Below are 22,229 nucleotides of genomic sequence, written 5' to 3' on the forward strand. Positions count from 1 at the left end.
ACATTTTAAGTTCACTTGGGTTATATTTGTCAGATATTTACATGTGTTTGATGATCTTAAACATTAAAGTGAGGTAACTATCTAAAAATATAAGAAGGGGGACAATACATATATATATGTATTATAACTTTCTCCTCACAATTTCACAACTTAGTCTTTGTGTTACTGTTTTCGTTATTTTCATATTTTCAGTAGCGTTGTAAATTGTACTTTGTTAGCATGTTTGCATTGTGTGTGTTAATAGTACATTAGATCAGTCAAAATAGTGTCCTTCTTCAGTGTTGAAAAATTTCTGAGATTTTTTTGTTAAAGGGCTATCCTACCACTCACTAATTGTGTGGGTTTGCATTTTTGTGGTGGAATGTGTGAGACTATCCAGAAGATATCTGGAGGGATTCATTGTGTGCATTTTACGCCCAACTTTTTTCATATATATATTTTTTTATATATAAGGAGTTCGGTAGTGCTCCACTTGACTCTCTACTTCTTCTTGAGTTTTCAAATGAGGGTTAAGGGAGTTTTATCAAGGGGGAAAAAAAGTGCCTGATAAAAGCAGGAATGATAAATTTTGTCCAAATGAGCAACCTGGAATGTACCATCCTGTGCTACGGGAATTCACAGGAGCTTATCCAGCCAAGCTGCACTCCTTTTTTATACATGCACATACAAAGTTTACATACAATATGGAGCTCATATAAGTGCACAGATACAACACAGGCCCACTCGTTAATGAATTATGTCTTTAAAAAAACAAGTGACTCAATTCCTGAATTTTTTTGCTCAAACGAACAATAGATGGGAGCTCAAGGCAATTTTCTAAACAAGTCCTAAAATTACTTAAGTAACAAATATGCATGATAAAAAAATAAAAATCATATATATATTTTTTTTTTCTGGTTGCAGAGGTTTTCTCGGTGTACTCCAGCTTTTTCCCACTTTTCAAAAACATACAGTGTGATGTTATGTTAATTAAAGACTAAATTGTCCAGAGATGTGAGGTTGAATGGTTGTTTGTCTATGTGTGACCTGCGATTGTCTGCCGACCAGTCCATGTCAGCTGGGATAGGCTCCAGCTCATCACCGATCCTATTGAGGACAAGCGCTATAAAAAATCGTTGTATGGAAGTTTTGTTTGGGAATATAATGTGCAGTGTTCTCAATGAATTTGAATGGAATTGAAATCTATTATAGGATTTTTAACTTTACTCACTCACACTGCTGTTAATCTGAACCCCACTGTAGACATATGTCGTAGGTAAATTGTTTTTGTGTCCATAGGTTTCATTGAGTGAATGATTACAATGTCCTCACTTCTTTTTTTGTCTTGATACTTGGATCGAATCTTGTTGCTCATCAATAGTGATGATCTTGGAGCCTTTACTGTATTGTTTGTGGCCAATTCCTTTGAGTCTCTTTGTTTTCTTCGCTGAGGTCAGGTGGCCGCTGCGATAATGCTTAACTGATGTTGGCTGTCAATAGCCATTCACCGGGAGAAAAGTGGCGCGCCTGTTCAGTAAATTACACAGTGCGGCGTGAACATCCAGGTTCAAAACAACTTGACCCCGCTGTTGTTGGAAGAAGCAATGGAACAATGACTCAAATCAGCACCTGCTGCAGCCATGTGTGTCGCGCCGCTGACTTCAAAACACCCTTTTCCATTGGCGCAGAGCTGCAGCTATTAGCTCGCTATGCCATTGACTCCAAAGTGTGATGGAGGGGTTATTGTTATGACATGTTTGAGTGTCTCTGACTGACTCTTTTTGTTTATATGCCCCAGTCTCTGCTGACCTTGACGCAGTTGCCACCTCACATTGATGGTGGGAGGTTATTAGCTACAATATACAGTACAACAGTATCGTAAAGTTCGAATGTCCCAAAAGTTGGAGTTCAAGCAACATTCATTCCATTCATTTTCCATACCAATTATCCTCACTAGGGTCGCGGGCGTGCTGGAGCCATTCCCGGCTGACTCTGAGTGAGTGGCAGGGTACACCCTGAACTGGTCGCCAGCTAATCGCAGGGCACATATAAACAAACAACTATTCACATTCACACCTACAGGCCGGATAAGCGGAAGACAATGGATGGATGGATGGACAGTTGTAGTGACTCTGACCTCCAGGTAGGGTTGGGCATCGTTTGAATTTGAGCGATTCCGGTTCTGAATCCGGTTCCAAACGATTCTCGATTCCGATTATTTTAGAGGGTGCAGTCAAAAAAGTTTGCATGGTTTAAATAATGGGTGTCCAAATTATGAAGAACCATTTTCTTAGCATCCCACAGCATAGAGTAAAATGAACATTTGACTCGAGGTTCTTTATAACCAGTATCAATATCAAACCCATGAACTAAAAGGCAATGTGTGTGGAACTAACCCAATTGACTTAATATTCATTAATTACTGTTTCAGCTAAAAGTTAAATATAGCATTGTTAAAAAAGTTATTTAGGACTGTTTTATCGTGTCAAAGTTTTAACTTTGAAATGATAGCCAGGAGTCATGAAGATGACTGAGAAGTGTTTTAAACTGTGAGAGACTCGACATAATACAAATAAGTCATATATGTTCATTTTGCTCGTAGAGGTTGTGCTTTACGAGAAAGGTATAACTCAACAGAACAGAGGACAGAAGTAGCTCGACTAGCATGAACTTACGTTGCGGTGGAAATTTCTTGCCGATGCTACTTTGTCATTTCTATTGTGCTGAATGACTTGGGGAACACATGCAAACACTCAACCAAATGGTCGTCCACTCGTCTTTAATTCGCTACCTAATTGGTTATCACTCAGTTCCATTTTAGAATCACCAAGTCTACGGCTATGTTTGGTGTTAACCATGCAAAGAAGGATTGATCATAAAATTATTGTTCAATGTTTACAATTGTCGACTGTTTTTAGGTCATAGCGGAGAGAAAAAAAAAACTTTTCATACACCCCAAACCACAGGATAATTGTTCAGAATATTCTTTAGAGACATTTGGTAATAACACCTTTGCTGACTTTGGTTGTAAGAGAAGAATCAGGCTGAAAATCTATATTAAGGAAATGTCTTGGCACTGTTACTCATTTTACCACTGATTTCCTGCTTTTGGCTTAATAGAACTCTCTGTCGTCAGGCAGCTTTTTGTAAACAAATGACTTTGGCTCATCTATGACTTGTTTTGAGCATTTGTGTCCATCTATTTTTGTTGTTTGACAAGAAGAAGCATTGAGTGAATAGGTCAACTGCGGGCAGCTAGCTTCAGTAGCTGGTTAGCTGTTATGTGCTTGTCATGTGATCTAAAAGTAGAGTGTTTTTATGGGTTTTATGATTTAAGGATTTCCATGAAAATAGTGGTTGATTTCATTTTTATACTTGTGTGACATTTAATGTTAGAAATGTCAACTATACTAATGTTTGATTGATTTACTTATGGCTATATATTGAGTGTGACACTTTGGTGTTCTCAAAGGGAAATCTTTCTTAGAAGGTCAACCAGATAGACTGTATTTAAAACATGTCAAGTCCACGTTGTTCCCTTTTATCCTTAACTCTGTCCCCCTCACGGCTTCTGCAAACATTCGCGGGAGCAGTACGAGAAGCTGTCCATCATGCACAAGAACATGCAGAAGCTCTACGAGAATACAGGTAGCTACTTCGCATTCGACCCGCAAGTCCTCAGTGTGGAGGACTTCTTCGGAGACCTGTCCAACTTCCGCATCCTCTTTTTGGTGAGTGAACAATAACTTACAAAGTTAATTGTGTATGACAACTAATAATATCTTAGCACAATGCATATGTGTTGCAGAATGTACAATAGTTTTACGAAAAAAATTGTGAATGAAAACAATTTGAAAGGACTTGAACGCACTATTGAATCAATCTAAGCTTCTTATTGTGTATAAAATTAAGCAAGTTCTGTATAAACTCAGTCAATTCTTTGGAGACTTTAGTTGGAACAGATGCAACATTATTTTCCAAATGTACTAGTTTCCTGTCACATAACTCTACTTGTTCAAGCTCTGTGTGCATACGCAAACTCACACACTCCAACCATCCATCCATTCATTTTCAACACCGCTCATCCTGGTTAGGGTCGCAGCGCGCTGGAGCCTATCCCAGCTGACTTCGGGCGAAAGGCAGACTACACCCTGAACTGGTCGCCAGTCAGTCACAGGGCACATATAGACACGGACAACCATTCACACTCACATTCACACCGTCACTGAGTGGGAACTGAACCCATGCTGCCCGCACCAAAGTCAGGCGAGTGTATCACTACACCATCAGTGACTTCACATTCCAACCAACACTACAAAACTTCAAACCTATTATGTAGCCATAAAAACACTAAATGTTGTCATTAATTCAAAGCAGTAAGAGTAGAAAAAGATCGAAACAGCAGCACTACCTCAGCACATAAACAGTCACTGAAATGAATTGAAGAGTCTGAGCGCATGTTGCACGATATTCGAAGAAGTACCTTTAACAACAAGCGTTTCAAGCAACAAGCAATTCTGATGGAGTCGCTCCACATTGTGTGTGATTTCACTCCTAATTCTTTGAATTTTGTTTTAAACTTCCGTTTCACACAACATGAATTGTAATATATTGGTTATATGGTTTATTATTATTTCAGAAATGTGAATTCCATCCACATTTCACTCAATAAACGTCTGATGGCCACAATTTGCGGGAAAAAATTGTAAGCTTTTATTCTTCCCACAATGGTAAAATTTGTTTTTTCACAGCAGTAACACACGAGAGGAATAAGAATATGTATGAAAACAAATATCTATGTACTTATTTACAACATGAGGCAATGGGACTCAAATATTAGCAGTGAAGAGGCAGCGGAAGGTGAATAGATAAATTTTCAGTAAAGTACATAGTACATCATTGCAGAACAAAAACTCAAATAATTATTCCCTTGGTTGACATATATTTGATCTCCTCAATGGCATTGGCACCATCCCAAAATTGTCAGGAAGGAAGCAATGGTGTCCACAAGGCGCGCTGCCATGGTGTCTTCACTCCCCATTAAGAATGTCAAGGTCGTCTTGTCTGAATCCTTCTCTTCACTCTGATCCCCATCTGAAACCCCCCCACCCCTGCCCCCCCCAACTCCCCTACCCACCATCAAAGTGTAACTGCACACAACACTCTGCTCCCTCAAGGCTTCCTGTGTTGCACATCTCTAAAAGAGGAATCCACTCAATAAAATAAATTATTCTCTCAAGCAAATAGCTGCATGTGTTTTTTTTTATTACTAATTTAAACTTCTCTGCTATGAATAAAGGGAGGAAACGTGAGCAGGCCATGGGGTTACGTTGTGACTGAACTGTGCTGAAATAGGGTCGCGGGCTGCTGGAGCCTATCCCAGCTATCTTCGGGCAGGAGGCGGGGTATACCCTGAACTGGTTGCCAGCCAATCGCAGGTTGTTTTAGTTGTATAAAATAAAAAATAAATAGAAGCGAAAGAAAAGAAATCTGGTTCATTATTTCTCTTTTAATAACATTTAACATTTTAAAATATAATTACATTTTGATAAACATTAAATATTAGTCACTTATATGTGTGTTAATTTCAATTTTATTCAAAACAAATTTCAAAGGTGAAATAAAGCAATTGAAAAATGAAAATGAATATGAACAAAGGTGGAAAAAATAAAATCCCGGACCATCAATTTGATTTTTATATAGTTTTATTGAATGTTTAAAAATATTGAAAAGGGAAACATGGCAAATAGTGATAAATAAATACATACATACATAAAAAAATAATAAATAGAATAGAATACATGTTAACAACAATATTACCAAAATTCCTGGATCATTGCATGTATTATTATTTTTTTTTATTTTATTTCGATAAAATTCCAAAGGTGAAAGAAAATAAATAGAAATACACAAAAAAAGAACATGGCTCATAAAAAAAAAAAACATTTGCATTGGCATGCTGCATGCTGTAGTCATAAAGCGTAGACCTGGGATGGGCAACTTAAATGATGGAGGGGACCACAATTTTTTTTCAGTACTACCAGAGGGCCACATAGGACTGACTATGCACTTCCTATCCAGATGTATGACAAAAATGCCATTTTAAGCATGGTCACACATGCGTATGTCTGTTATTATTGAACCAATGAACATCATAGTATTTTAATACATTTCATGCTCAAATGCATGTATAAAAGATCCCCTCCTCAACAACAAAGGGTTTCAAGGAAGCAAAAAATGCTGCATTTCTCCCTAAAAAGGACGTCAATTATTATCGTTCAAGTGTTTTTTTTTCACCGTAGTTCATTGAATGTGTCTCTTAAAAGTCCCATATTTTATCAAACCAATGTTTTCTAGTATTAGGGATATGATATTGGCTCTATGGTGCCTCGGTAAACATGTGAAATATTAATTGAAATTGTCCACGCATTCCTGAGTTCCAAAAATTTTTCTGCCGAGAGGCCTGAAATAAGGTAATCTGAATTTCACGAGCTCACTACGTCACTAGCGAAGATCTCTGCCTACCTCTCTGCTCCCGAGCCACCGCTGTCAACGTAACAAACACGTGTGCTCTCACAAATAGTGAAGGTTGGGTCTTCTACATGGAGGCAACCAATCAGAAGAAAGGAGGCGGTCTTACCAAAATACGGATATATGGATACAAAACTGGGTCAAAAAGAAGTAGGTCTTCAGAGGGGCCTTTTCTGGACACTAGTATGACATAACCAAGTTGTTTTACTTTTTTTTAATGACATTGACACTTTTATACTAAGTCCATATCCGAGAGGTACTCTATCAAGGTCTAACTAGCCAAATATGGGACCTTTCAATAAAGCTACAACACCTAAGTTCTGTCGCACCCCCCCCCCCCCCCCTCCCCCCAGGACGGAATTCAGTATTACAACAACAGAAACTGTCACTTTGGTACGACATATGGGGTCTCTTTTATGTCATGATTCTCCAACATTCTATAACGTTTTTATTCTGTTTTGAAGGACTGCCAGTGGGGGGAAAATATGGATTCCTCAGAAGACGCATTTGTTGTAAATTCACTGTTATTGCTGTATTTCGTATATGTATTGCTCGGATGTTGCTGAACTTCATTTATTTTAAGTCAGGCACCTTGTTGGGCACCTCAGGGGTCCTCAAAAAGAGTATTTGTACGTTAGCAGCAATTATTATTATTATTTTTTTGTTTTTTTGTTTACACACTAATTATTGTATGATTGGTTTCTGCCACAGAATTTCAAAATAATATGTTTTAATTTACTGTATTGAAGAAAGCTGGTTAGAGCGTCAGCCTCACAGTTCTGAGGACCCGGGTTTAATCCCGGCCCCGCCTGTGTGGAGTTTGCATGTTCTCCCCGTGCCTGCGTGGGTTTTCTCCGGGCACTCCGTTTCCTCCCACATCCCAAAAAACATGCATTAATTGGAGACTCTAAATTGCCCGTAGGTGTGAATGTGAGTGCGGATGGTTGTTTGTTTGTATGTGCCCTGCGATTGGCTGGCAACCAGCTCAGGGTGTACCCCGCCTCCTGCCCGATGACAGCTGGGATAGGCTCCAGCACGCCCGCGACCCTAGTGAGGAGAAGCGGCTCAGAAAATGGATGGATGGATGGATGTTTAGTGAGCTTTTTTTTTTACAAAAGACAAGTAGCTGTTCTCCACCCACTGCTAGGTAAAATTAAAGATTTCCACTACGTAATTTTGGGTGTGTTACCAAGTGGACCAGCGCGGGAAATGAATTGGGCATTCACTAAATATAGACATCCATCCATTCTCTACACAACTTATCCAGTTCAGGGTCACGGGGTGCTGGGCCCTATCCCAGCTGACTTCGGGCGAAAGCCGGACTACACCCTGAACTGGTCACCAGCCATTCACAGGGCACATATAAAGACGGACAACCATTCTGCTTCACATTCACACCCTCACTGAGGGGGAACTGAACCCAAGCTGCCCGCACTGAAGTCAGGTGAATGCACCACTGCACCTCACAAAATATTTAAAAAATTCAATACTAAAAATATACATCAAGATGCTAGAGGAGCTGATAGACTTAATCAGCATTGTGTCATCACCTCTAGAAATGGCTTGGATGAAAAGGACTTTTTTTTTGTTTAAAAAAAAAAGCCACATACTGCAGGTTAAACTGTCAGCTAATATTTGTTAAACACATTTGCATTTTGTATGCATGAAACCCTGACTGTGAGTTGTGTGCGATATAGTAACCCTGGTCACTTCTGTTGTATGTATCATACAATCACTGCCCTGCAGCATTTGCCGTTTGCTCAACTTTACTAAGCAACTGAAAGCCCCAGCAACTGATCTCTGCCTCCATTCCTCTCGGTTCATTAAAGAGCCTCCGCATTTATGGTGCATAGTTGGTATTAAATTAATCTCTTACCATCGTCAAGTAAAGTTCTTATGGACAGACTGCCACCCAAGTGGCTCATCTTATCTGGATGGATTTCAATAAATTCTTCGTTAGCGAAGGTAATAATTAAAATTAGGAATATGGCTCAACAGTCCAAATGTAGTGTTGACACTGCAGTCCTTACAAAACCGCATGCAACCAATAATAGAATTCATTCACTTCATTTTCCTTCTGTTTCATGCTCTCTCCCATCCGTCACTGTGCGGCCAGAGAAATCTTTGATTTCAATGCGCACACACTAGTCTGAATTTGTTCATTTAATGCGTCTGCCATATTCAGGAGGCGAGCGAAATGCAGTGGCGGGGTTTGCCTGTGTAATCCTGACCAGGAGCATTGGGGATGAGGATTTTTCCCATTAATGAGTTATCAAAGTGGAGCAGATGGGCTGGGATGAGCCAACAGTCTTTCTTGTTAATTGAGTGACTTTCTAATAAGTCCAAAAGAACCAGAGTGGGTTTTCAAAGTAGTTAGAGCATCTCGCACAGATTAGAATTATGATTTCTGTGTTTTGGTGTATTCACTCCATGCCCCATTCCATGCTGATCTGCACATTTCAAAGCTGGCTAATTCCTTCACAATATGATCGCGTTGAAGATGATTCCGCCACACATGCACGCGCACACACACAGAGACATCCTGGCTCATTGCATAAGAAACAGATTGCTAATAAACACATTTTCTGCTTAAAGACTAGGCGCTTTCAAGTTTGTAAAAATTCAAATGCGCTATAGCGGTGACACTGGGTTGAGATCACTGGTGCGATGAAGCAGTTGGAATTGAATCCCTCAATGGACAAGTAGGAAGGAGATGTACTGTGCGGGGTCAAGGAAGCAAAGCATTTCATGAATTATTGAAGGAATTGACTTGAACAAAAGCCCTTGTTGGTTGTTTGGTAGACCTTTAGGTGGCTCAGCCCTCAGGTCGGAAAACAAGCAGTCCTTCGGCTCATCGTCAAAAAGGCCGCAAGTGCAAATGTTGACAAGGCTAAGGGGCATCTATGTTCTACTTTTACTTACTTCTTAGTCTACATTCGCAAGTTCTGCCATCTATTGAGACGACGGTCCTCTTCCACCTCATTGCGCTTCTTTCCAAAGGAGTGGACCCGAGAGCACAGAACTTGTCATAAACACAGCCTCTGGGAAATTTCTGGCCACAAATCACTTTGGCAGCTTTGGGAGGTTATCACAAGGGACACATCTTTGTCTTTTATACTTTAACCATACATCTGACCTTTTCTTCAATCCCACATATTTACCTCCATCAAGTTGTGCTATTTTTGCAACCGCAGGTGAGTGTCTGTTTGAGCAGGATTATGTAAACGTGACAGATCTTATTTTTCCATTATGTTTAGGGATAGCTGTGTTTAACCTTGTAACACCCAAAAAACACTACAGTTGTTCTTTTGCATCAGCTGAGATACAATTGAGGGCCCATGTGTCAGCAGAATCACAGAGAAACAATCCGCGGAACTATACTGTACCTGTACAGTGTATATTTACTGTCGATGACATCGAGGCCATTCCAGGTATTCCAAAAGTTTCCTACACAATAGGATAGTTGACTGGAGTCTACAGCACTGTGAGCGACGCACCTCTTGTAGCTACTTGATCCCTTGAAGCAGTGTTCCTCAATCCTTTCCACATAAAAGGACCAATGACCAATAGCTTTCCCCCACAGGTGTGTCTACTCATGCTACAGTACGCAGTGAGTGGACCTAAGATCCAAGGGAAAATACTGTCTAAAAGTATTTACTTTACAACTTATTTTTGGACTTTTGGAGTATTAACTATGCTAAAATATTATTTAAAACAAATTGTATACCTAAAAGTAGTACTTACTGGTAACACGGAAAATGCAAAATGCTACTGGCGGAAGCAAGAGAACACAGGAACAAGCACGAGCATATCAAAAGCTGTGGCAATGTCGACTAGCAAGAAACAATTACTCGGCATCTTCCTCCCATCTCTCCTAAATCTCTTGGATTGTACCATTTGCGACCTCAAAGCGTTGTAGGCGAATGTAAACAACAAAGATGGGTGAACGTAAATAAATTGTTTTTTGTTTTGTTCCTCAAAACCCATTTTGACCTCCAGCAAGAGGTAGATATTTTTTCTCCAACTTTGTGACTTGGACCCCCCCCAGTTTGAGCGGCGTTCCAGTGCACATTTCCTGGTCGGAGGTCAGAAAACTCAGACTTGCTGCTTTTCTGGAATTTATGCGCAGTTTTTTCTTAAAAAAGAAATGTGCCTCCCATCAGTCCGAGCAACGCTGTTTCATCCAGTTCCTCCATTTTGGTAGCCGAGCTCTGACGTTTGTGCCAGTGTAATCGGTGTACCAGGAAATGTGTAGCAACCACGAAGTGGGCAGGTACTTGAATGAAGAGTTCACTTTTTACGTCACAAATACACAGAAATCTGATCCGTTTGTTTTGCAAGACTTATGCATTTATTGTCTTGACATTCAATCGACGACCTGCATAAATGTAAAACTTAAACACAGACTCATTTTGACCTATGTTAGCCATAAAACAGTGGAAAAAAAATTATTCTGATGGCATGGGATCTTTAAGGTAAAACTTAAACGAGGTCAAACACTCATTTTGACCTATGTTAGCCATAAAACAGTAGAAAAAAAATGTTTCTGATGGCATGGGACCTTTAAGTTCTTTGTCCCTGTGTGGATATGCAAACTGTAATATGGCTTTATAATGTTTCTTCTGGAGTAATGGCTTTTTCTCTGAGAGGGTGGCCTTTCAGCCCATGTCAGTACAGTACTCGTTTCACTGTGGATAATGACACACTCAAACCAGCTTCAGCCAGCATCTTCACAAGGTCTTTTGATTTTGTTCTTGGGTTGATATGTACATTTCAGACCAAAGCACATTGATCTCTGTGACACAGAACCCGTCTCCTTCCTGAGTGTATATGATGGGTGGACATTCCCATGGTGTTTGTACTTGCCTATAATTCTTGAAACAGATGAGCGTAGCATCTTCACACATTTTGAAATTGCACCCAAGGATGAACCAGACTTGTGCAAATCCACAATTCGCTCCGTGATATATTGGCTGATTTCTTTTGACTTTCCCATGATCTGACACAAAGAAGCAGTGTGTTTCAGTTGTGCCTAGAAGCTTCCAAAGAAATGACATCTAGGTTTTCTCAAATTGTTTAAAAGCATAGTAATCTTACTGTATGTAAACTTCTAACTTTGAAGAAAGTCAGTAAGAAGAAAGAAAATCCAGTCCTTATTCTGGCATTTAGCAAATAGAAATATTTTTGGTAATCCTAATTGACCTAAAACATGAAATGTTTAGTCTGATTTCATGTCAGACAGAGAGAAACAAAGCATGTCTTTTTAAATCCTGTATTTAAACATATGGTCTTTAACTCAACATTTTTTGTTTTCATTTTTAAATCAATACATCCAGAGTAGAATGAATGTGTTAGAATATGACATTTCAATAAGGTTTAAAAATACTCTCATCTTATTATTTATGAGCATAACTTGTTTATCATGTGCCCCCTACAACATATAGTGTTGCCAAGACTCTTAACATAAAATATGGATAATCCAAAAGGCTATTAAAGAGAAAAATATCAGTCCTAATGGTAAGTGTTGCTGGGTAATTACAGGTTCCATTTGATTAGAGTAATGCCGCAATGTTGCATAATCATGTTTACAATCACAATTAGTTGGTTCATTTAGATCACTTTTGCTGACATTTTTTTTTCTTCTGTAATTTGCATTATTTATAAATCAACTTCTGTTGCGGTTTGTCTTTTGTGCGAAGTGGTGATGCAGACACAACACAATGCATTCTCGATGAGGGCATAAATTGGGTTGACGCGTTGGCTGTCACTGCTGCCCATGACTGCCCCTAAATTAGCTGTTTCCTAGCTCCTTGTACAATATTGGGCAGTGTACATCAGCATTATGTGCACTAAATCGACCGTATAGATCATAATTACCACATTTTCTCAAATAGTATTGTCAGCCTAATAGATGCTGTCCCCACTTGAATCACCAGATGTGTCTTCCCCTTAAGGCATACAGTAAATGCCTTCCTGAAATAGATGCCTTCTTTTTCGCATCAGAAAAGAAAAGAGGGTATTAACTGTAGTTATTGCTGTTTAGACAATTTTGTTGTAAAAACATTGGCGCCCATTTGAACTCGGTTGCTAACCAAAACAGTAGCGCCTACTGATGCATGTAAATAGTCTCTCAGATTTTCTTTTTTCATAATCAAGTGACCTGCGCAGTTGGAGATGATCTTATGGAGACAACATCTTTAAGGAGAATTAGAATTCCAGTTGACGTGCAGCAATGTGTGCATTCCATGCAGAATTACCTCCTGCCGTTTCATTGCATTTCTCCATAATAGTCATTTTTATTTCATTGTAAAGTCTAATTTCCCTCAAAGGCCTCTCCAGAATAGACACCTTCCCCCATGTGCAGTTGAGTAAATAAACACCCCCAGCCATTATTGCTGAAATACGGGGTGCAGTTTTCTCATTCTTGATAAATGGGGCAATAAAATGCTTGTTTATTCACTTAGATACTCAATATCATAGTTTCGTGGCACATGTATGTGTGTGTCTACGTGTGTGTGATTGCCCTTGTCAACCAACAAGGAGATAGTGATATGAAGGGTACGTGTCCTTGAACATGATGTCAAAGCTCTTGTATTGACTAGCATGATGAGGCACTCATTCAATGCACTCATTCCAATCCTTGTAATCCTCGTTTTAGCTGCTAACGCGCACATACATCAGGACCAGTGGCCCTGAGATGCAAGTGTCATCACACATATCACTCACCCCAATTTTTTAATTGCATTGCATTGCATTTTAAATGCAAACCAAAGTATCGTTTCCCGTTAAAATGATTGGAAATGCATTTATCCCATTTTAGGCCCAGAGGGAAGTTATATTTATCTTTTTTTTTTCCATCGGTGTTGTGTGGTTAAAATGAACTACTCTACAAGATAGAAATAACTGAAAATACACTTTATGATTAATTAACACGGTGTGTTCGCTAGCAAATCAGTGGGCATAAAGTACTGTTTGGTTCAGGGATGGCGTTACATTGTGGTGGCCATTTGGGTTATCGGTATCCATGGTGCTTGTAAACATGGCCGTGTAGTCATGTTAGAGAAAGATGGCATGTTAAAATGGAAGAAAGGGAAGAGGCTTTACAGGGAAACAGATCTCGAAGGTGGAGCTTGGTCAGACTTATCACCTACTGTATCTCAGTGTGGCTAACCCTCGCTGACTGGAACTGGAGGGGCATTGAGCGGCTAGCTCGTGACAGCGAGCTACCTAGCAGCTCTCAGTATGATTCAAAATAAAATAAAAAAAACTATATAAAAATATATTTAAACTACAACCAACATTTTTAACACATTATAAAACAAATAACTGACTGTCTGGCAAATTTGAGCATAAAACAGCAATATGTTGATACATATATTGGATCTCATTAGATTGTCCTGGCGCACCCACCCGCGAGCTGACACAAAAATGCACGTACTGTAGCTGTGAAGGGTGCTGTCTTAGTTTGCACCAGCTCAGGCCCGTGATGAGAAGCAAACACATCTTGTTTGCCTCCAAAGGTCACACAGTTGCATCTTGCACTGTGTTGGCACAAGAACAAACTGACACATTTGTAAAGGCTGAATTGCTCCTGTTGATTATCTGGCTGCCTCTGACTCCTTCCTGACATTTGGGCCGGTCACGAAGGAGCAGCGGGATGAGATCTCCTCACTCCACCGAGAACGCTTGACGCTATGCAACGGCTGTTCCACTTCTTTTTTTTTTTTTCACACATAGTAGCATGGTCCACTGCATTACAACATGTGTCGGTATCATTTTTGACGATATTAATAGTTCATGGCCTCACAAACTCCTGCAATAGTTTCATGAATAATATTATTTCTAAGGTGATAAAACCTTTAGCACTCTTCTTCTCTTTAACTGTCATACAAGTGTAAATAGTAAGGGGGAACTTAACCCTTTTTTTTCTTCTTTTTTTTTTTTGCAAGAATACATTGTATGGGCCAGCACTCGTCCAAACACAGTACTCTGATTAATATTCCATTTGTGGAATAGGATTTGCAGTGAATGGAATAATTCATCAACATATGGGCAAATACAGTAGATTGTTGCCTTTTTTATAGCATAGTTGAGTAAACCTGGTTTGTTAAAAAGGGATCAGTAGAAACTGCAACTGTGCCAGGCTGTCACCATCAAAGGTAAATGTGCAGATTCATTTTCACTTATTAAACTGTCTTTGAAAAGTTTTCTGCCGGCTTTTACAGAACCCTCAATGGTCAGTTTCCTTTGGTATCATTTTATTGTACTGTTAGGTGACAGCAGTCTGCTGACTCCCTTTTAATGTCCTTCACACGAAATTAAAATCTAAATGTGACAGAGCCTTGCATTCCATTGCCACCAAATTGTGGAATGCACTTGCTTTTGAGCAAAGAGCTGCCTCTTCAGTGGACATTTATAATAAGCAGTTAAAACATATCTGTTTAGGCAAGCGTTTAAGTAAAACTAGATTTGTTTGTTTTTTAAATTGTTTTGTTTGTTTGATGTTTTTTTTGTATTAACTGTAAAATGTCAATGTGTTATATTTTATAACTGTAATGTATGACTATACTATAACTATGTGAAGCACTTAGATTTTCATCACTTCATATCACATTTTCCTCACACGCAATTGGGAGATTTTTTTTTATATTCCAATGAAACCAAGGTTGAACTTGTATGCCATACAGTTTGTTTGGCACAAGCAAAACACTGTTCATTACCAAAAGAACATCATGCCTTCAGTGAAGCATGCTTGTGGCAGCATCATGCTTGGGGGCTGTTTTTCTTCAGCTGGACTTGGGGCCTTAGACAAGGTGGAGGTAATTATAAACAGTGAAATACCACAAAACCTTCAGGCTTCTGCTAGAAAGCAAACAAAATGTCAGGAATAGCCTAATACAACAGTTGAACCTTATTCGGAGTTAAGCAGAGGCAATTTAAATAGTGGCAGCATGAGTTTAAACGTGATTGGCTACTTCTGAACCAAGCCACAACCCAGTTCTAGGAGGGTGTGCGTAGAATGTGTACATCCACTGTACTTATTTACTTACTTACTTATTTTAAAATATCAAAACAGTAACACAGTCCAACTGAACTTAACATCCTAAGCTTTTGTAGAGTAGGCTGATGTCTCATGCTACCCTGACTGGCATGATGGTGGTCCCTTTGAAATTAGTACTGCAAATTTTTTTTTAAATAAATTAAAAAAGCCAAAGAAAATGCTAAACTCTTGCCGTGAATTCTCTGAAGGAAGCTCTAAATAATAATAATAATAATAATAAATTAATAAATAAAAATAGCAGCCAAAATTTGAATTTGACTTGAGAGATTCCACTGTTTGTAGAAAACACAAGGATGGCTTGGACCTTTGTTGGTTTATTAATGGGTTTAATAATTAGAGAGAGACCGATGTGTGTTTTTCAGGTCCGATATCGATTATTTGTAGTCAAGGAAGCCGATAACCAATATTTGGAGCCGATATTCATTTGCAGTAAAGGGGAAAATATTGGCCGCAAAGTTTTGAATAATAAAAACTCCAACACTTTGTTTAAATGCCCTTTAAGCAAGTTTATTAAACAGCTTTTCAGATTTGCAACAGGTTGGACAATAGACATCTTTTGTCAAAAGGTGCAGTGAGCTCCCAGGCTCAGAAGCATGTCTTATAAAGTTCAATGAAAACTTAAATAAATAAATGGCTCCCTAAAGTTTTTTTTCTTTATAGTAAACCAAGTTTTCCAAAATTTCAATATAACCAAAATGCTAATATTTCACTTATCTTTGTTTTAAGTTCAAACAAAAACAAAAAGTGCAGGGCGTTCCCAGGGTGAGCAGCATCTCTTATAAAGTTAAGTGGACATTTTTATATGAAGTTTACCCAGTTTTAAAGTGATCTTTTATTCGTTTTAAGATGCCGTTGTGTGCCAAAATGCCGAATACCGGCGCCGATAATCAGCCCGTCTGATAATCTGTCTCTATTTTTAATCGCCGCGGTGACAATAATATGCCCTCAAAACTATAATGTTTTTGGATTCATTATTGCCTGTGTTTGAGCTCTCCTCTGTCATGGGAAAAAATGTAAAGTAGAACAGATGCCTTATAGGTTATATCCTTGTATTTCCCGACCCCCAAAAAATGTACTCATAAACTTGAAATGATTTATTGTTTATTCCGGCAGCTTATCGTCAACCCTTCTCGGAATACAAATTTTACGCTGATGGCAAGTTGCTGCTTCTGAAAACGACACTCAAAGAGCGGTGGCAGAAGTAGGATTTAATGTGTGTGTGTGTGTGTGTGTTGCCTCATCAGGAAGCCGTGAAAGAGAACCACAAGAAGAGGGAGATGGAGGAGAAGATCAAGAGAGCCAGGCTGGCGAAGGAAAAAGCTGAGCGCGAGAAGCAGGAGCGCCAGCAGAAGAAGAAAAAGCTGATTGACATGAACAAAGGTGTGTCACTTCGCCACAAAGTCGTCAGCGGGGCATGCAGGAGGAGCGAATGGGGTGGGGTTGTATTCTATTGGGAGTACACCAATCATGACTTCCTAATTGAGAGAAGACCTTTGCATTTCTTCACTTTGTAAAATGCTCCTTCTGTTAAATGGCTTAATGCAGAAAGGCAATAAAAATTACAAATCATGCATCCTAACAGCATTAAGTTTGCCATTAAGTTTGCCCTGGCAAAAATTATGGAATCACCACTCCTTGAGGAGGATCATTTAAGTGTTTAATTTTGGAGAGAATAGGCAAATTACAGCTGTTCCATAAAACAATTTATATTCAGAATTATCATCATTTTGGCTTTAAGAAACACAAAAAAAAAAGCAAGAAAGAAAATTGTTGTTGTCAGTCACAATTTCTTTTGAACAAGTAAAGGAAAATCAATATGGACTCGCTCAATTCTGAGGAAAGAAATTATGGAGTCATAAAAAACACACCAAACATAAACTACAACACTACACCACTAGTACTTTGTTGCACCACCTCTGGATTTTGTAACAGTTTACAGTCTCTCAAGCATGGATTTAGCCAATGACAAATAACATTCTTCATCAATCTGATTCTAACTTCCTCTGATTGTTGTTACCAGCTCAGCTTTACAGGTCGCAGCCTTGTCATTGACCATTTTCTTTAATTTCCACCACAGATTTTCAATTGCATTGAGATCCTCACTATTTGCAGGCCTTGACATCGACATTATGTCTTTCATGAAGGAAAGATTTTTACGGTTTTTGCTCTGTGGCGAGATACAGTATCATCTTGAAAAAATATGCCATTACCAAACATCGTTTTAACAAGTGGAATCAGAAAAGTGTCCAAAATCTCTATTGTTGATAATAGTGGAAAATGAACTGAAACAGACAATGATTTTCGTCAATTATTTTCCAGAATGATAATGCTTAAAGAGAGGATGCTATTCATGTTGCACATCTCAAGCAGGCATCAGGTGCAAAAAAAAAGCAAAGAAATGAGGCAAATTTAAAACCGCACTGATTCCTTACACAAATGCCACATTGTGCACATTCCTGTCAAGGCAAAAATCTGGTCAATTACAAACCACAGTTGAGTGCACGTTGAACACTGCACAGGCAATGTCGAAAGCGAGGCACACACATATCGACAACAAGGCCGAATCCCCTCACTTCAAAGTCGACAAAGGCCCGATTGGTGGACGTCTCTGAAACATTGTGAGTGATTATCCTGTGGTGCTTGGAAAATGGTCGGGGGTTGATGATCGTAAATGTTAAACCTGTTCAGTATTTACGAATCCAGTTTGCAGAGCTTAAAACTCAAACGGTTCTTCAATGTTTTTTTCTACTACTGCAACTCTTTCATCCTCTGCACTTTCAGGCGGTCGAGTTGCTCTGTGGCACCATGCTGCCTCTCCTTTTATTTTATTATTTATATTATTTTATTAAATAAATTTTTTTTTAGCTTTGACCCGGAGGATGCCCCCATTCCCCCCTACAAAGTTTTTTTTTTTTTTGGTCACCTTTTTCATGCCTTTGGTGTTTGCATGTCTGAATTATCTGAATTTGTAAAGCCACAGCGGCTGTATAAACACGCACAGACAAAGCACATTACCACTACCATTATGCCTCCGATGTACCAGTTTGCCAAGAAGGCTGTGTGAGCATGGTTATAAACAACTTAAACAACTGTGCAGTACCATCTGTTAGGGTTTTTTACGGTCATGCAGTTCTAGTTTGTCGAAACTGAAGGACAATCATTGCACAGATTATTTATGTATTGGGCCATTCATCCATCCATCCAATTTCAGAGCCGCTTCTCCTCACTAGGGTCGTGGGAGTGCTGGAGCCTATCCCAGCTATCATCGGGGAGGAGGCGGGGTACACCCTGAACTGGTTGCCAGCCAATCGCAGGGCACATATAAAAAAAACAACCATTCACACTCACATTCACACCTACGGGCAATTCAGAGTTGTCAATTAACTTACCATGCATGTTTTGGGATGTGGGAGGAAACCGGAGTGCCCGGAGAAAACCCACGCAGGCGCGGGGAGAACATGCAAACTCCACACAGGCGGGGCCGGGGATTGAACCCCACTCCTCAGAACTGTGAGGCAGACGCTCTAACCAGTCGGTCACCGTGCCGCCTTGGTCCATTCACATATTTGTAAAGCTAAAGCAGGATTAATCCTAAAAAAATTTTTTGGTTGACACAAATATTTTCCATGCTAGGTGCTAATTTGCCACAAGTCTTCGACCAATGTGTCCAATCATTACATAACTAGCACTGATCTTCAGGACTCAATGCTGTTCGAGCATGGCCACCTGGGCGTCGCATATGCGTCTTCCTGATTTTCAAGGAGATTTATGTCACCCAGTCGCGATGCAACACAATGCTAATAGAGCATTCTGGTCTAAGATTGCACAAGTGTGCTGTATTTATGGTGACTTATTGCAATTATTCCTTAACATCCCCAGAGCAACCCACCCACCCACTGCTGCACCCCACCCGAGGCAATGCCAGTAATCCGTGTATTGATCAGCATGAGTTGCTTCAACATGAAAAATAAGAGCAGCAGAGTGGAATGCTTGTGTCGAGCTCTGCCAATGACATTGAGAGGGAATTTCAAGCCCGAAGGCTCTTTGCGAGCACTCACTCTGCTCTTTTGTCCTTTTTTGGGGGGGAAGGGATTTCCACAATTCACTAGCTACTAAATGTCAGCTTCCAGCCAATGACCTCACAGCCATATGGGGAAGTGTGACAAGACAGTCTTCAGTATGCCGCAAATCCTCCCAGATAATTGATGCATGCAACACTGTTTCTTTTTTTTTTCCTTGAGCAGTGACCTCTTTGAAAGCTTCACTTTTAATAATCCAACACGGATGTGTGAGAAGGAGTCTGTCGAGCGCTCTTTTCTCATTCGGGCAAACCAGATGGAGAAGGGTAGAGAAGGAGCTATAATATTAAATATTTTTGCCAGAACAGATTTTGATCTGACTTTGTGAATGCCATAATCTGACTCACATGAATAAAACATAAGGATGACATGGGCAACGTCGCCTGCAGGAGATAGCGATGCGAGGATTGTCCTCCACACCGAAAAAAAAAGGCTACCTTGTTGCAGTGTCCTGATCATTGTGACCTTGGCACTCGAGATATCCATATTTTTAAATTAGAGATGCCAGGCTGTCATTATTTATGGAACCTTGAATAGTTTGTTTTTCTTTCATAGTGCGTCTGCATACCAAAGGTAGTTTGAGAAAGGACAATCTCTTTGCTCATTAACTATACAAATGTTAGTGGTTAGTGGCAGTGAGTTTTTGTTGCTGTTGTTTTTTTAAAACATATGGAAATTGCATAGTATTGCCTATTGTTTTCAAAAAGTCAACATGGAATGAAGAGCTCATGTTTTGCTGCATTCACAAAATCATTTTGCAAAGCGCAACCTCTTATAGTTATTATACTTATATATTGCCAAAACATTTTTTTGAATGGGGAAACCTTTTTTTCTTATCTTTTCTGAGCACCGGGATTTGAACCCCGGTGCTCAGAACTGTGAGGCAGATGTGCTAACCAGTTGTTCACCGTGCCGCACCTATTTTTCTTATTAAATAAAAAATTCCTGACCACAACAATTGTGATTTTCATTGGATAGCAACAATACTACATTTTAATGATTGTATCAGTCCATCAAATGACAGTAATTAAAAGCCCATCTACCATCAAAATGTATTCACTGCAAAGCATACTGTTTTGCTTGATAGCTTAAGTGAAGCATTTTGTCAGAACAGCTATAATTTGCACAATTTCTTTTGTGGCGGCACGGTGGACGACTGGTTAGAGCGTCAGCTTCACAGTTCTGAGGACCGGGGTTCAATCCCCGGCCCCGCCTGTGTGGAGTTTGCATGTTCTCCCCGTGCCTGCGTGGGTTTTCTCCAGGCACTCCGGTTTCCTCCCACATCCCAAAAACATGCATGAATTGGAGACTCTAAATTGCCCGTAGGCATGACTGTGAGTGTGAATGGTTGTTTGTTTGTATGTGCCCTGCGATTGGCTGGCAACCAGTTCAGGGTGTACCCCGCCTCCTGCCCGATGATAGCTGGGATAGGCTCCAGCACGCCCGCGACCCTAGTGAGGAGAAACGGCTCTGAAAATGGATGGATGGATGGATGGATGGAATTTCTTTTGTGTTGTTATTGCAAATTATTAGCTATATAGCACTTGCATATTTTGTATTATATTTTCATATGAAATAATGCAGTGTTTTTATAAATCGCACCGTCCAAGAACTGAACCCTTGTCATTTATTTTAAATAATTAGGGATGTTCCATCCATCCATTGATTTTCCTTTTACCCCCTTATCCTCACTAGGGTCGCGGGCTGCTGGAGCTATCGTCGGGCGGTAGACGGGGGTACACCCTGAACCGGTCGTAGGGATGTTCCATAGTAATCAATTCATTAATTGTAAAGGATTATGTCACTTGTGTGGAGCTGATTTGATTGATTGATTGATTGAGGCAAAATGAAGTGCACTACTTGTTCATGACCAAGAGAGGGGCAATTGAGTCAGTCTTAACTAGTTTGCTGTCTGAAGAAACAAAAATGAGAGTCAACTTCTCTGGGCAGTATTTTTCTGCTTAATATGACACTGGTATGGAAACAAGAATTCAAAACATTCAGAGAGTATTTTTCACCTCCCATTGAAGTTGAAATAAAAATAGTCATATTAATAACATAAATATAAAAATATTGTCTAAACAATTACTGTAAGAATTATAAACAATACAAGAATGGGTTGTTGATTTATGTCTCTATTGATGCCCTTCTGATAGATAGAGAGAGAGAGAGAGTGAGAGATAGATAGATAGATAGATAGATAGATAGATAGATAGATAGATAGATAGATAGATAGATAGATAGATGATCGATCCATCGAGCCATCGATAGATGGTGGGAAAGATACTGTCGAGGGATAGATAGAAAGATAGAGGACTATAGAGATTCAATGTTTACAAATCTATTTGCATGAACAAATGGCATAAACATATGGTCACTATATAATATTAAATACACTTTCCATTGGGTTGCTGTGATTAAACTTATTGCTTAAAAACCTTTCAATACATCATCGAATTGTTTTTAATGCCATTTCAAGAGGCTGTTTTTATTTTACTTAGAAGGGATAGATTTTATGCCATTTCGCAAATTACAACCAAATCCTCTTTACTTGCAACTGATTAATGAATTGCATAATT

The 22,229-nt window shown here is 39.4% G+C and overlaps 1 protein-coding gene across 10 annotated transcripts in view; it reads left to right on the plus strand.

Annotated features, from left to right (window-relative positions):
- diaph2 (diaphanous-related formin 2) overlaps nt 1–22,229 on the plus strand; it is a 563,702-nt gene that overhangs the window by 413,535 nt on the left and 127,938 nt on the right. For all 10 annotated transcript variants that reach the window (XM_061787877.1, XM_061787869.1, XM_061787876.1 and 7 more), the window contains 2 exons: nt 3,546–3,710; nt 16,816–16,951. In XM_061787877.1, coding sequence (XP_061643861.1) covers nt 3,546–3,710; nt 16,816–16,951 — 301 coding nt within the window. The remainder of the gene's footprint in view (nt 1–3,545; nt 3,711–16,815; nt 16,952–22,229) is intronic.

The sequence above is a fragment of the Phyllopteryx taeniolatus genome, chromosome 10, assembly GCF_024500385.1.
Source record: "Phyllopteryx taeniolatus isolate TA_2022b chromosome 10, UOR_Ptae_1.2, whole genome shotgun sequence".
NCBI lineage: Eukaryota > Metazoa > Chordata > Actinopteri > Syngnathiformes > Syngnathidae > Phyllopteryx > Phyllopteryx taeniolatus.